We start from the raw sequence: 14,171 nt of genomic DNA on the forward strand, positions 1-14,171 counted from the left end.
AAGCCAATGTTGAAAAACATTCAGGAGCCTCTAAGTAACGTAGGGTGAAAGATTTATGGTTATTATTGTTGTTGTTGTTTACTACTGCTACCTTTTTTTGGCTTCATTCCTGGTCCCCAGGTAGTATTTAAATAAATTAAGTAATACCTATTTTTTAAAGCTACAAAAGAGTCAGCATAAGGTATACATGCAGGTTTATGACAGAATGAGTCCATAAGCTCATAAACTCATTTGGAGAGATTTATTTTTAAGTGTAGGACCTCTTATGTAAGGATTTCTGAGGGTAATAAACTGCATAGCTGACAATTACTGCTAACACTTAACAGATGGGGTTAAATTCTCCTGCGTCAGACTTTGGAGGCTGTTTCTGATATAGGAAGATACATTCATTGTAAATCTAAGAAAATTTGAGTTAAAGGGACCGTAATTATTCTCATATGTACTTAGATACATCTGCCACTACCTAAGGATAGCTGTCACATACGTTAATTAAAAAAGAAAAGCTGAGTGGGTCTCTGCTGCTGATTTGATTCCTATTTGTTTTTAAGTTTCGTTACAAAGGAATTTGAATTATTTGGTTGGGTTTTTTTTCTTTGTTCTTTTCATACGTGGCTGTTGTGATGTTGAGATTCTGGTTGCTTAGTGAGCAACAACAAATACTGAGGAAGTGAAGCCCAAACAAGTGACTTCCATACAAATCAGTTAAATTCAGGGTGTTTGCTTATTCATTTATTTCACATGCAGTAGATAGTTTCCATTTAAAAGGGAAAAGCCCTTATTGTAACTTGACTTTTGCAAACCTTTGAAGTGAAGTAACACGGAGCATAAGCCTTAGCTAAGGTTTGTCCTGCTGATGGGCAAGACCTGTGCTGCTCCCACCGCCTGCCACCCCTTGTCCGTGCTCCCTCTCCTCCTCTGGGCATCCACATCACTTCTTTGCTCCATAGGTGAGCAGGTTGCACTCACTAAATGAGCAGAAAATGAACCAAATAAAGTGTAACTGCCACCAAAACCAACCCAAGAATTAGAAGTGGGCTGCGCAGCTGGGAAGAGAAATGGGGTGGCAGGCTGCACCATCAGCCGAGCTGTAAGAGGTGCCTCCCGTCCCAGCAAAGGGCTCACAGCCTGGTCCAGCCCTCGTCCACACCAAAAATAGTCTTTCCACTGATGGCAAAGGTAGCTAAGTCAAGCTTAAATAGAGCTGCTGAGACAGGACCCAAAGAGCCTATGGAAAAAAATCAGTCTTTTGTAGGATTTGGTCTTTTCCAGTGTTACATGTTTTCTGTTTGTAAGAGGGAAGAGCATAGAAGTTTGTTCACAGGAAAGATCAGAAAAAATGTAATCGTCTTAAATAAAATGTGAAAACATGCACAGTTCCCCCCCGCTTCCCCTCTCTCCTCAATACATTTCACAGATAATCCTCGTGTCTACATTTTGCTATTAAAAATACAAAGAAAACTAACAAGGCTGCCACAAAAGGATGTTCATCCTTCAGTTAATTCCTGACATTCATAGTGGATTTGAAATGCCTGTCTTTCAACAATGATGCAGTGTTTTTAACGTTCGGTTCTGAGGAAAGAAAGGCCGGCACTGATGGATTAAGCACTGCAAAACTGGAGCTGGTGTTGATCACGGTTGCTAACTGCTTCTGTCAAATAGTTTGTCCTTATCTAAACTTTAAACTGACCTGGCTTTGGCAGCAGCTAAGTTGCAATGTGGTCAATACCTGTGAAAACTTATTTCTGAAAAAAAAAAAAAACACAACAAAACCCAACCAACCAAAACCAGATTTATTTGTAAAAGGGAGAGGAGGAAAAGGGACTCATTACTTCCTTTTGTGTTTTTTACTTAATTTTGTGTTTTCTCTGTACGTCTATTCCCTCTGTTGTTCATTTGTGGGGATATTATTCCTTTAGCTGCCATTTGTTCATTTTTTTCCGTTCAAGCTGCTGACCACTCTCCATGATTCATTTTCAGTTCAATGCGAGTTCTGGGGGATGGTATAAAGAAGCCTCCCATTCATAGGAGAAGGTACAAAGCCAACTAATGTGACTAACTGTTTTGCATTTGAATGTCTACTAACTCCATACTGTCATGTTAGTAAACCTGTAGTACCTCTCAAAGCGTTGGCGTTAGAGCTGTGCATCCTGCTTGGCTGCTTTCCCTCTCCAGTCTGACCCAGGGCCATTTTTCTGACCCACAGAGCATATGCTCAAGCCGTTTTCTCCAGGACAATATGTTAAGAACTTGGAGAAATCTCAGATATCGTTTTGTTGGCCTTTGCCATGTGTAAGATTTGGAGTTGTATTAAAATAATTGTTTACCTGCAAGCATGTGCGTAACTTGGATTTAAAGAGACTCCTGCCAAGACTTGCAGGAGGGGCACCTGGGGAGGGGATGCATCAGAAATGATCTCAGAGTTGGAGAATACTCTGCGGATCTGCAGCTGGTTGAATTAAATGGCTTTAATTTTGCTCTTTTGCTGTTTTTCTAAAATCATCATCCTAAAAAGTAGAAAATAAGTATTTTTTTCTTTACTTCCATGTGTTTTTTTTTTTTCTTCTGTATGGCAAACTTTCAGTTCCTCATCCATCATGCAGATATGCATTTTCACTCACGTAACCTTTTCGCTATTAACATATAAATTAGGACACTTAATTTTTGACACAGCAGACATGTGGACTGTCCACACTTGTATGTTTTTAGGCTTAAAAAAAAAAGAGAAGTTTAACCTCTCTCCTTCAGTGGTTCAACCTCTTCTCATCTCCCACAGCCTGCTACCTCTCCTCCTATGGCAGGTTAATTTAGGATTTTGTTTCCCTTGAAATGGATGGGGTTACATGTGTGTGTGTAAACAAACTACCATATTTCCACGTATGGAAAAAAATGTTGTCATGATGTTATTACCAAAAAAAGTCACTATGCCTTACCATGCATCAGCATAAATGAAGCCATATGAGCAGTGCTGTACAGTTCAGGAGAGGGCTCTTAAAAAAGAACTTAAAAAAAAAAAGGCACAAGAAAGAACACGCTTTTTTACTTCTACGAAGCCACTTTATTTGCATCACTCTGTGCTCTGGAGGAAGAAGTGCAATGCTCATCTTCTCAGCTCATGCAAATGACCATCTTTTTACCGGTTGTCTGTCAAGGCTTCTCTGTAGGAGCTGTGTGAGTATTTAGAGTCATAATATCCTGAAACACTGAGCTTACACGTAGAACAAGAAAATGTCTCAAACAGGCAACCTAAAATACCTAGTCATATCTGAAATGTGTGGTAATTCTTTCATAAACATTCTCTTTTTTTTTTTTTCCCTGGCCTCCCAACCATTTTGATATCATCCTCTCTAACCCCAGTTGCAGAGCAACAGCCTGAAACTAATTCCAACAGTTTATGGTCTCCCACAAGGCTGATGTATATAATAGCTCATCCCCCCTCCCCAAGTCGTCTTCTGTAAAGGGGTTTTGCATGCTCTACGTTGATCTTGTTTGGTTTTTATGGTGTTGCTAACAGATTGTGGGTGGCCCCCCAGCAGGATTGTAATTCTGTAAGACTGCTTTCCACAGCCCTTGCCAAAAGGCTTTTTCCTTCTCTGAGAGCTTCCATTACTTCCAGGCTTCCTCGTACATATATGCATGGCTCCCCTCCTTCCCTCCCTCTGCTTCCCTTCCCTGCAGTTTTAGCATTTGGGATTCTCACTATAACATGGCAATGGTCAGGAATGGAGGCATCTTTTTAAAGTGCACTATCTAGTGTAAATGTTGCACCATTTCTTTAATGACGAAAATCCTCTCTCCTTCAATTGAAAAGTGACCGCACAAGAATTACTGACTTTTGCAAACAAGTCAACATAAGCATAGCTCCAAGGGTCCACCAAGCCCAGTAGTCTTGGGGCCACAAGCAGATGGCTGGGGGAAGCAAAGAGGGGGGAAGTATGTATGATACCTTCCTTGGGATACTTTCTCAGCCTCCATCTAGTTTCCGACGGGCAGGTTTTACTGATCTGCTGGGAGGCTGAACCCAAGCCTGAGGGTGCAGACCGAGATGTGTGATGGAGATGGGTTTATTGTGGCCAGGGCTTAGCTCTTTTATGATCTCAAGCAAGTATTTAGTCCCCCCATCCCTCACCAATGCTTACCTCTGGTTTAGTTGGACGATGATGTTGAAGTACTTGGAAATATTGGCATGTTATGGAAGTATGTCTTCATGAAGAATGCTTATGGTACTGTGCTGAGAGCTACTGGTGAAGGACGCCTGGAGCTTTGGGGTGCAAAGCACAGGTACTTCAGGTGTATCCTCGCCTAGTTAACGTCCTTAATAAAACAGGTAGCAATTATCTGAACTCCACCATTGAACACCAACCATCAAACCCTTTCTGAATGTTTCCAGTCTTGTACTGTGTGTGGAAACTATACGAGGACTTGGCATGAGATGATGCAGTCAGTGGCTTTAAACCTTCCTCTGTGCCCTCTGAGGGTTCTGGCACTCACAAATCCTGGCCCAGGGATGCTTAGACTTGTTCTGCCCTTTTCATAGGCTTCTGGCCTGGAGCGAAGCATGCTCTGGCCGTGTCCTCTCCTTGCGTGGATCACAGGCCAGGGGCTGGGAGCAGGACTTGTGTAGTGCTGCTCTGGCAGATCTGTGCTGATGCAAAAGTCCCTTCAGACAATGTATGTTTCCTGGACAGCTTTTCCAGGATTTAGGGATCCTTTGTATGTCATAGCTGACAAGAAGATTGATTTTTCTGTGTCTGCAAAACCTGCAATTGGGCCATGAGCTGACAGAGAAAAAATAACAAAAGCAGTATTTAAAATAACCACAATATTTGCATTCTGTATTTGCATTTTTTAATGTCTTTCATGTTGCAACTTGGGACTCTCTTGGGGTATGGGAGCTGAAAGGTTTTCAGGTCAAAGTACTATTTGAAGGACTCTTGTTTTAATCCCAAGTTAATAGTAAGACAAGCCTGTTTTTTTCTTCCAGCCTCTTTCACTGATTTGCTGTGCAGCATTTAAGAATGTAACTCTCTTTTATTTTTCCCAAGTGTAGCCTGAGGTTATTAATACTTGTATGGAGGGGACTTAAACGATTAAATATCTGTAAGAGATTCTTTTTCTGATTTGGGGATGAGAGGTACCAGAAAAATACTAATCATTACTAACACAACAGTTGTGTGTGATTACTTATGCAAAATTGGTTTTGGTGTGTTTCAGCCTTGTTTTCCCCAAAAACTTCTCTCCCCACAAGGAGCAGTTTCTCCAGTACGTTGTATACTCGCCAATGGGATCGGTTTGGGGGAAGCATGGGCTGTCCTGCTACCCATTCGGTAGTAACCTCGGTCACTTGGGGCACTCTGGTGTGTTCTGGCAGCCAGAAATACATAGTAGCTACTGCATTATTTCTGAGTTTGTTGGGGGTTTTTTTAAGATACGCAAGAGTGAGACTCTTAACATTCCCCTGTTCCGTAACAATCCAATAATCACAGCCCTTTTCCTTTCTTTGCCTCTTTTGATGTTCCTAGTTTGAGCTGGTGTCCCTCTGTCGTACAGTTCATTGCCATGGGTCCTGACTTTACTTGTAGAAGGTATGGTATAAATAAACGTGCAGCAGCAGCAAAGGAGCACTGCAAACACCCTGTCGTCAGCTTTTCGTGCATCGCCTTTTCCACTGCTGCTCTGGCTGAAGTGCGCACGTGTTTTGTTTGCTTCGTCTGCTTTTTCAGCAATTAGTCTTGGGAATGAGTCTTCTGAACTGGGGTGCAGGTGAAGGTGGTGGCTGCTTTTCATTGGCCTCGAGCATTAAAGAAGCTGCACTGTTGGTTTGAGCTGCTCTATTCCGTGATGATTTTAAGGCGTGTTTTTTCCACAGCAATGATCATAACGATAATTGGGACAGCCAAACAATCAAAACGAGTTAATGTGATTCAGCACTGCTTTGTTCTGGATGGATCTCATAAAGGATTTAAGTTCATACAGAGTTGCTCTTTGTAAACGGAAATATCTAGTTTCTTCTTCAGAGAGACTGAGCATGTAAAACTTTCTGTGAAAAACCAATCTGAAAGCCACAGATGAAGATTTCCCAGTCATTTAAAGCTTGCATTTTCTATAGAAAGTCCCAGAGCTGGGATTGATGCTTGCAGGTCAGATCTTTACCTGATGTTGCCTGGAAGCTAGTCTCCCGGATTTCATAGCTTCTGAGTTCTTCTGGCTGTTCTTGTTGGTTGTGGGTAGAGCTATTAAACTCTTTTTCTGAAGACTAGATATTGAGAAAGAAGTCAGTATGTCCTTCCTATTACAAATCTAATTGCATTTGATCTGTATAGCCCAACCAACAATTACAGACCAATATTACCAACTGATGATTATTTTGTGTGCTGTCTAATATTTGCAGTTTTGAGCTGTTTGTGTCATGACAAACTACATGATTTTTTCTGCACTATATAGCACCATTTTTATCACCTTAGGATGCAAGGAAAAAAAAAATGCTTCCTCTGCCCTAAATAATCAGTAGAAACGGGACTGATTTCTCTTTGCAGGTGTTTTAGAATAAACTTTATAATGCCTGCTATTGATATGCATTGTTGAGTCAAAATCTTCCTAAAGCAGATTTTATTGTAAATGCCTCAATCAGTCTTCTTTCTCATTAACTAACATGAAAAAAGTCTTAAAAAGAATCAAGTAAATCTTAATTAAGGTTTATTACAATTTTTGCTTTGAAGATGCATATTTATCAACCACTTAATGCTTCTAAAGGAATGCAGAACATTAATCACTGCTATGCAAGTCTACCTGAATTTAAAGGTCCTCTGGTTGTTTAAATAGCCTGTACAATCTATAGTGTGTTTTCCTTTTCATTTGCTTATATGTTAGCTTCTTGGCCCCTTAGATGTCATGATTAGCCTCCAGTTGGGATATATATCCAAGATGGGCCTTGCTTCAAGCTAGCAGAACTTTGTGTGCATAAAATCAAACATTAGCCACGGAGTTGTGCTAATGTACTGGGAGGTGAATCTGTAAAGCTTGCACATTAACCCAAACTGGAATTGCAGTGGATTTATCAATGCTTGGGCATGAGGAGCAGGAGGGTCCGAAGCAGAATATCAGGGCCAAGAAATATCAGATGGAAATAGTCACATGTGAAGGAGGGGCTGTTTTGTATAGGTGAGAACAGAGTGTATTAGCCTTTTTCTGTAGAGGTCACTTCTCTATCAGCAGCTGTCTCTACAGAGGTTGACCAAACCTTTTATTACTACCAATTCCATGAGCAAAAGTTAGGTATTTTGTTTAGCTTTGGGTGATTATGTCTGGCTCCATTGGACAGACCTAGCTTCATCAGCAAATGATAAAATAGGATTGATTGGCTGATGGAGACAACATTTATTGAATTAAAAAAAAAATGGAAAAGGAAAAAAAAGAAACCAGCTTTGGCAGAAAGAAGGATATTATCAGTGCTGAAGCTTTGTGGAGTGGCAAGTCCTAAATAGATTCAGAGGATGTGTCTGCAGAGATGAACATTACATGCAGCCCAGAACTGATTTTGTGGCTGCTGGGACGGGCGGTGGTCCAGGACACGCAGCACTGTGCCATACGAGGTAGTTTAATTTGGGTGGCTTTAAGCCCAGGGACAACCTAATAAAAAAATAGCAAAGAGAGTATATGGAAATACCAAAATCTTCAGAAGCAGTGTTTATAGATTTTCCTGTGCACCATTCAAGAAGGAGAAAAAAAAACTGGGAAAGCCCATGGACCAAGAATTTGCATGGTCATTCTCCAGCAACTACTGTGTCTCATTAGAGGCGCAAAGATGCTGCTATATTAGTTATTAGGAAAATAAAAATTCCTCCACTGCTATCTGCACTTGGTCGTTGAGAAGTAACATGCTGAGGAATAACATCAGCATTTCCCTGCACGGTTCAGTTAGTGACTGCGTTGTGTTTTACGCTTGAAGGTGCTATGTGCTGAAAGACACCAGTATCTAAGAATCTGTCAGGATCTAACCTCAATGGTTTCTCTTCAGTTACAGCCTAGAAGGCCTTGCCGGAGACTCTGGTGAGAACAAGAAGCCCTCTACAAATTTGGAGGCTTCTTCTCTGAGCTCCAAAGACCTCAGACGGAGTCCGCTTGCCAGCAACCAGTGTGGGTCCCTGGTCTTGCTCACTGAAGAACTCGAGCAAGGGGAAATCAGAGACTATGATCACCAGGTAAAGCTGTCCAACTATTGTTAGATTTCTAGAAAATGCTACATCAATGTTTTGAAGTAATTTTCCCAAGTCACAGTTTCACTGTGAAGGCTTCCACCCTCTATATATAATATTATTAAAGTCTTCCATCTTTAACACAGAGCAATTTCCCCTGTGTTAAATTTGCTGCCTGATTCTTTGGGGCAATGTGGTTGATTGGTGAAGTCATACGGTGGAGAACAAGAAATTTCCCAGTTCTCTTCCACTGATTGCATGAGTAATCATGGAAAAGTTATTAACACTTTAGCATGGATATAGTGATACTATCAATCACACGTGTTGTAAGGCTTCCGCAATTAATGCTTATGCTGCCTTTTGCAGACCTGAAATGCACACAAGTACCAAGTAGTAATTTATCTGTTAAAGTTTTGAGGTTTATTGTCATATCATAGGAGGAAAATAAAGATCTTTTTCTTTCATAGGCCAGAATCAAAAGACCCATTTTTATAAGCAACGGTTAAGCAAAATGTTAATTGCATATTAAGAAAATTTAGAGCGATCTCTCTGGAGCAGAAGTCTATGATCGCTATTAAGGACAGATGGGCCACAATGTTATGAGAGTCTCTGCTTATTTTTATTGAAAGAAGCAATTATGGTCTTAAATACTGTAAATACCCTGGATTTCTGCGTTTGAAGTTTCAGTCATAGTATCTTCTGGGTTTATGCCAGAATCATTAGCCAGCCAGTCTGTTTACCTCGTAGAGTCACTGCTGTACATCAAGGCAGTAAACGGGTCTTACAAGATCTGGCCTGTAAGAGCTGTTATGTCAAGACTCTTATGTCTTCTCTTGCTTTGAGGAATGGCATTTTTGGGGAACACACTGCTAAGCATCAGATTTTTTTACCATGTTGAACCACAGTCTAGTTATGCTGGAGAGTTGGAATCACAGCAGTAATTTCAGTGGTCATCGGACAGTTAACAATATCCATCTTGTAATATCTTGCAAGAAAATCAAGCAGCCGGAGCCTCTCTGTTGCATAATTAGTTGTCTTATGCTTAAAAGACAAAACAAAATGTTGCATTTCACCTGTGCGACACCAAATGCATTTTTCGTGGTCCTTGCATTTCTCACCTATTACCTTCTACTGGGATTGTTTCAATTTTCCGCTGTTTGAAAGCGAGAATTTCAGTAAACATGAGCACTGAACTGTAGTCTGTAGTTGGGATAGTGCTGTCGTGCTTGACATACTTGCTCAGTGTGCTTATTTTCTGTTCTGCAGATGCATCAAACATCGCAGCCGCAAGGATTTAATTTCTGTTCTTCCGCTGTTTCATCTCCACTGACCAAATCGATGTCTCTAATGTCAATTAGTAAACCAGTGCTGGACAGTGAGTAACGCAATTTGCCCTTATCCATTCTGTCATCTGTATTATTAAGTATATCTTGCTACCTTCCCAAGGCAGAATTTGCTTGTACCTGCTCTTGCTTTCCTGTATTATGTGAAATACATGTTTCACTGCTGCATGGAATAGTGGGTAGAAAGGGAGAACCTGTTCAGTTTAGATCCATATTTTGTTCTTCCCAGCGTATCCCTGGTATTTCCAGTTCTGTTGGGTTTCTTTTGTTTGTTTTTTCTTCATTAGACTACTGGTATGAAAACTGATTTATTGAGTTTGTTATTAAAAAAAAAAGTTTGAATTATGCATCCTTTCAGAATTTCTTCCTTTGATGTCAAGGTAAATTCCACTTGAGATCTTATTTTCCTATTTCTGGATTTTTTTGAAAGTTGATATATGAAAACTTGAGAATCCATGTCTTGGTCTGCTTGGGGAAGTTTGTTACTATTTATTTTGAGTTAAATGTTTTGGGGCCGTTGGGTGTAATTTATTGAATCTTATTCCTGAAAAAAATAATAAAAGATGATTAGGTGAAATTTTTCAGTTTAGCTTAATTGAAGCGATAACAAGCACTTAATTTTGCAACTTGACTGAATTGATTCTTTCAGCTGAAAAAGTCGTTCAAAAGGCTGCAGCTGGATGTGCTTAGGAAGGGCCATGTTACACGTGTTTTCATTTTATTAATTGCCAGCCAGAAACTGTATTGACATTTTAGATCATGTCTTGTCAATCAGTGATGATCTCTGATCTTTTCCTCTTTATTAACGTACTTCTTCCTTGCAAAGCTGAACAAGGGAAAGGTGCTTTTAAGAAAGGTGTTTTATTCATTTAGGAGGCTTCCTGGAGGAAGCTCACAGAGATTATGCTTTGTAGGAGACGTTTTTAAGTTCTTTGCCATCGTTCTTCCATGATGAATAAGCATGTGGGCTAACGGATGTGTCCCCCAGCAACGGTAACTAAAACACTGTCAGCTCTGTGCCGTGAAGAGACCGGCTCTTGCTCTCTATAATGGCGCACCCTCTTTCCTCCTTGGGCTGAAGGCCGTCATTAATTTTTTTTGAAGCAACCCATTTATTGGCATTGCATCCAGTGGCTAACCAAACGCCATAAATAACTTGGCTAGCTCCCAGAAAACACGCGCTTGGTGGCTGAGAGAGCCTGGCCGGCTGAGGGCCGTCTCCCTTTCCCTTGAGACCTTCCTTCAGGCCCATGGCAGGAGGTTACGACAGTGGAGGATTTGAGCCTCCATCTTGGAATCGGACAACTTGCTGCCTTCCTGCTCTCCTCTGTCTTATGACCCACATTAAAAATGCCATCAAGGCCTGAGCGGGTGGTAGACAGGTTTGATTACCCCCTCTTCTTCTAGAGTCAGCCTAGCCACAACAGTCTTGTTGAGAGAAGGGAAAGAGGAGATGTAGTAAGCTTTCCAGAGGGGCTGTGGAAGAAATAGCAGGGTTAGTCTTCTGCTTTGAAGCAGATGTCTGTGAGTTTTGGACACTGAAGTTAAAAATTACTAACACTTCTGTGAGCTTTATTTTCTCAGTAGTTAATTTGAGACACCTCAGAAGAGCCACATTTTTATGCAAAGGTGGTTTCTGAAAATGGATGCATTTGAGGTGGTTGATGTGAGCATCCAAAAGGATTACTCCCCTTGAAAATTTAGGTCACAGGTTCTCTTCCCAACTTTGACACTTGCCTGACTTTGGAAACTTCAGTAAATCACTTCATTCTTCCTCAGTCGCTTTGAAAGAGGAATAGTGTTACTTGAGTTGTGACCATAAGTACATGTGAGGCAGCTTAGTGCCTTTTACAAGAAGGTCTCGGTGTATAAACTCCCTTGTATCGCCTAGGTTTGACAGTCATGTTATTGCAGCAGAATGCTTCAGAGTTATGCAAGAATAAATCCTTGATTTCATGGAGGTGAATTCTAGGAAGACTTTAATTTTTCATTCCACTTGCATAATTTTGTGGTAGGTGCTTAAAAAAAATTCTCTGAAACCTGCAAATGTGTCTGAATGGGAAGAAAGCAACATGTTCTGCACAAAAGCTTCAAAAACTAAGTCCAAATGAATAATATATATATATAATTATATATAAATTATATTTATATAAATATAAATGTAGAAATTTATATGATTTCTACATATCATTAAAATATGTAGAAATACACATTACATAATGTCATAAAATAAACATTATTTTTTCCATTTATTGTCATATGTACTGAGGCAGGAGCAATTTCCAAGACTGAGTTTCTAGCCTGCACTCCATCTGATGTCTCAGATATTCCAAGAGCTGCTGTGGCCATTCACAACCGTTAATCCTTCAGCATTTTATAGAGGGAGGTCACAAGAGCTGTTGGCTGGAGTGCTCGGAAGACTGCTTTCAGCTTTGGAATAGCAAATTTCCAGTGTGGAGCATTGTTATAAAGCCAGGAACTGCTATAAATAAAACCACTGAAATGGAAGTTGAATTGAACTGTGCTGGAGGAGGTGGTTCTATTTACAGTAAAGTATTATTGTTCATCTTGACTTTTAGTCTAAATTAGACTACAGAAGAAAGCAAGCAGTGTTGCCTAGTCATGTTCTTCAGGTCTGGGACGCTTGAACAACTCCTTTGAAAGGCAGTCTAAACAAAATTAATACATGAATCTTGCTAAGAATTCTTCAATTTAAATGCCTTTCATTGGGTCCCTCTAGGGTTGTTCTGCTTACATTGGAAAAGCGTGCACATAGTTTTAGTTAAATCACCTCTAGGCGATTGGCGTTTATGACTAATGGCTGAAGGAAAATTTCAGGGGAGTTTGCTTTGCATTGCTTGCATTGTGTCGGCTATTCCTTGGATAATATTTTTATATTCTGAATTCAGTTTTGGGGTATGATATCAGCAATTCTGGTTTATATGTGAAAAAATTCTCTTTGTATGTCTGAAAGGACATGTTTTATTCAAATAGAGTAATAATTGCTACTTCTTTCTTTTGGAAGTTTAACACTGATAAAGTCTTTAGGCTCTTTTCCCTGTTGTGCAAGCGAATTGATTTAGCCATGCCATGGAATGGCTTAAAAGTGCCTGAATATAGGCACTGAAGGTGTTTAATGTAGATGCTTAATGTAGGACCCTTAGGTCAAACCTGTCCCAGGGGCAGAGTTTCCCCAGCCCTGTCCCAGTCGTCTTTCCCGAGGGGACACTGATGTACCATGTGAGAGATGAGTATCCAGCAACCTGACATTGGTCAGGTCACAGCTCAGAGGTTTCCACCTGTGCTTGTAGGACGAGAACGTTTGGGAAATATAGCCCTTGGGCATCTCTGTAAGAGGCTGTGTAGCAATCTCAGTTGAGTGGCTAGCTGGCTCCTACATCTCTTTTCACAGAAGACCGTACTTATAAAGAATTGTTGCAAAGCTGCTACTATGCAAGAGCTGCTCTTAAAAATAAACTATTTTTAAAGAGGAATTACAGTAAACCCTTTTAATTTGCAAAGTTTGCAGACAAGGGCATGAACAAATAGCAGGGATTCCTGGAAACGTGCATAGTACCGGAAGAGAAATACAACTTCACAAATTGAAATAAGCAGAAGGCAGAGCAGTAACGTGTCTGAGAAAAGGTGACTGAACTTGTCATTATCCTACTGATAATGGGAGATTTGATATCACAGACCGATTGCTGAGTTTGGCACTGTGTTTGGTAGACTTCTTCCAGCCAAGGACAGGAGAGGGTACAGAGGGGCTTTTCTCATGTTTAGGCAGTTTCTTTAAAATAATGACTGTGAGTTTTAGAAGAAGACAAGAGAAGAGATGCTTGTGTTTTCTGTTTGGAGAAGAAAAGAAAGGAAATTTAAGTCTCTCCATTTTAAAGCTGGAAGCTCTTAAGGGCATAACATTACGGAAATGGTGTTGGTACTTTTAGAGGTAGATGTAGCAAGAATCTCCCTAGGTAGATAAAGTCAACAGTTCAGATAAAGTATCCTTGCTATACCAAGCAGCTTTGGTGTCATTTAACTGCAATAAGCACGCTTAAACAAGTATCTTGAGTTGTTATAGTTTGATTCCATGGCAGTTACTTCAGTGAAGCAGATGCCCTTTGTCCAGAGATCCACTATGTTGTTGGTGTTCTGTTTGAGGAAATAACTGTTCACATCTAAGTCTTCATTAAGAGTTCCTATAAAAAGATGACAGCAAAGATAAGAAAGCCTTGAACCTCAACTTATGCATGCAGTGAGACCTGCATCCTCTGAAACCTGCATCCTCTGGAATGTGCACATTCTCAATTCTTTGTTTCTTGTGCCTTTTCTGAAGCCAGCTGCTTTGCAGACATTTCCTTTGCTTTGGTTTTAGTTTGCTTTGGCCGCTTTCCTCTCCTTTTTATTATTAAATGCATTTTCAAGCATGCTCTAATGTCTGCTGTTAACCCACTTCTCAGCCCAGGGCCGGACTCGACCATCGAGACGAATCTCCTTCTCCTTCAGCATCTCTCCACTCATTCCTAAGTCTAAAACTCTCTTTTCTATTGGCTCTTCTTCCAGTGATGAGGAGGAGTTGTTGGATAGTAAGTAACTGCTTTCTGTGCGTTGCAGCCATTATGGGTGGAAACAAAGG

The 14,171-nt window shown here is 40.5% G+C and overlaps 1 protein-coding gene across 13 annotated transcripts in view; it reads left to right on the forward strand.

Moving 5' to 3' along the window:
• AKAP13 (A-kinase anchoring protein 13) overlaps window positions 1–14,171 on the forward strand; it is a 227,226-nt gene that overhangs the window by 172,908 nt on the left and 40,147 nt on the right. For 7 of the 13 annotated variants that reach the window (XM_072871546.1, XM_072871545.1, XM_072871548.1 and 4 more), the window contains 4 exons: window positions 1,978–2,031; window positions 5,520–5,582; window positions 8,015–8,198; window positions 9,459–9,567. In XM_072871546.1, coding sequence (XP_072727647.1) covers window positions 1,978–2,031; window positions 5,520–5,582; window positions 8,015–8,198; window positions 9,459–9,567 — 410 coding nt within the window. The remainder of the gene's footprint in view (window positions 1–1,977; window positions 2,032–5,519; window positions 5,583–8,014; window positions 8,199–9,458; window positions 9,568–14,171) is intronic. The other 6 variants (XM_072871549.1, XM_072871550.1, XM_072871558.1 and 3 more) reach the window with 2 other exon arrangements.

This window comes from Ciconia boyciana, chromosome 8, assembly GCF_034638445.1.
Source record: "Ciconia boyciana chromosome 8, ASM3463844v1, whole genome shotgun sequence".
NCBI lineage: Eukaryota > Metazoa > Chordata > Aves > Ciconiiformes > Ciconiidae > Ciconia > Ciconia boyciana.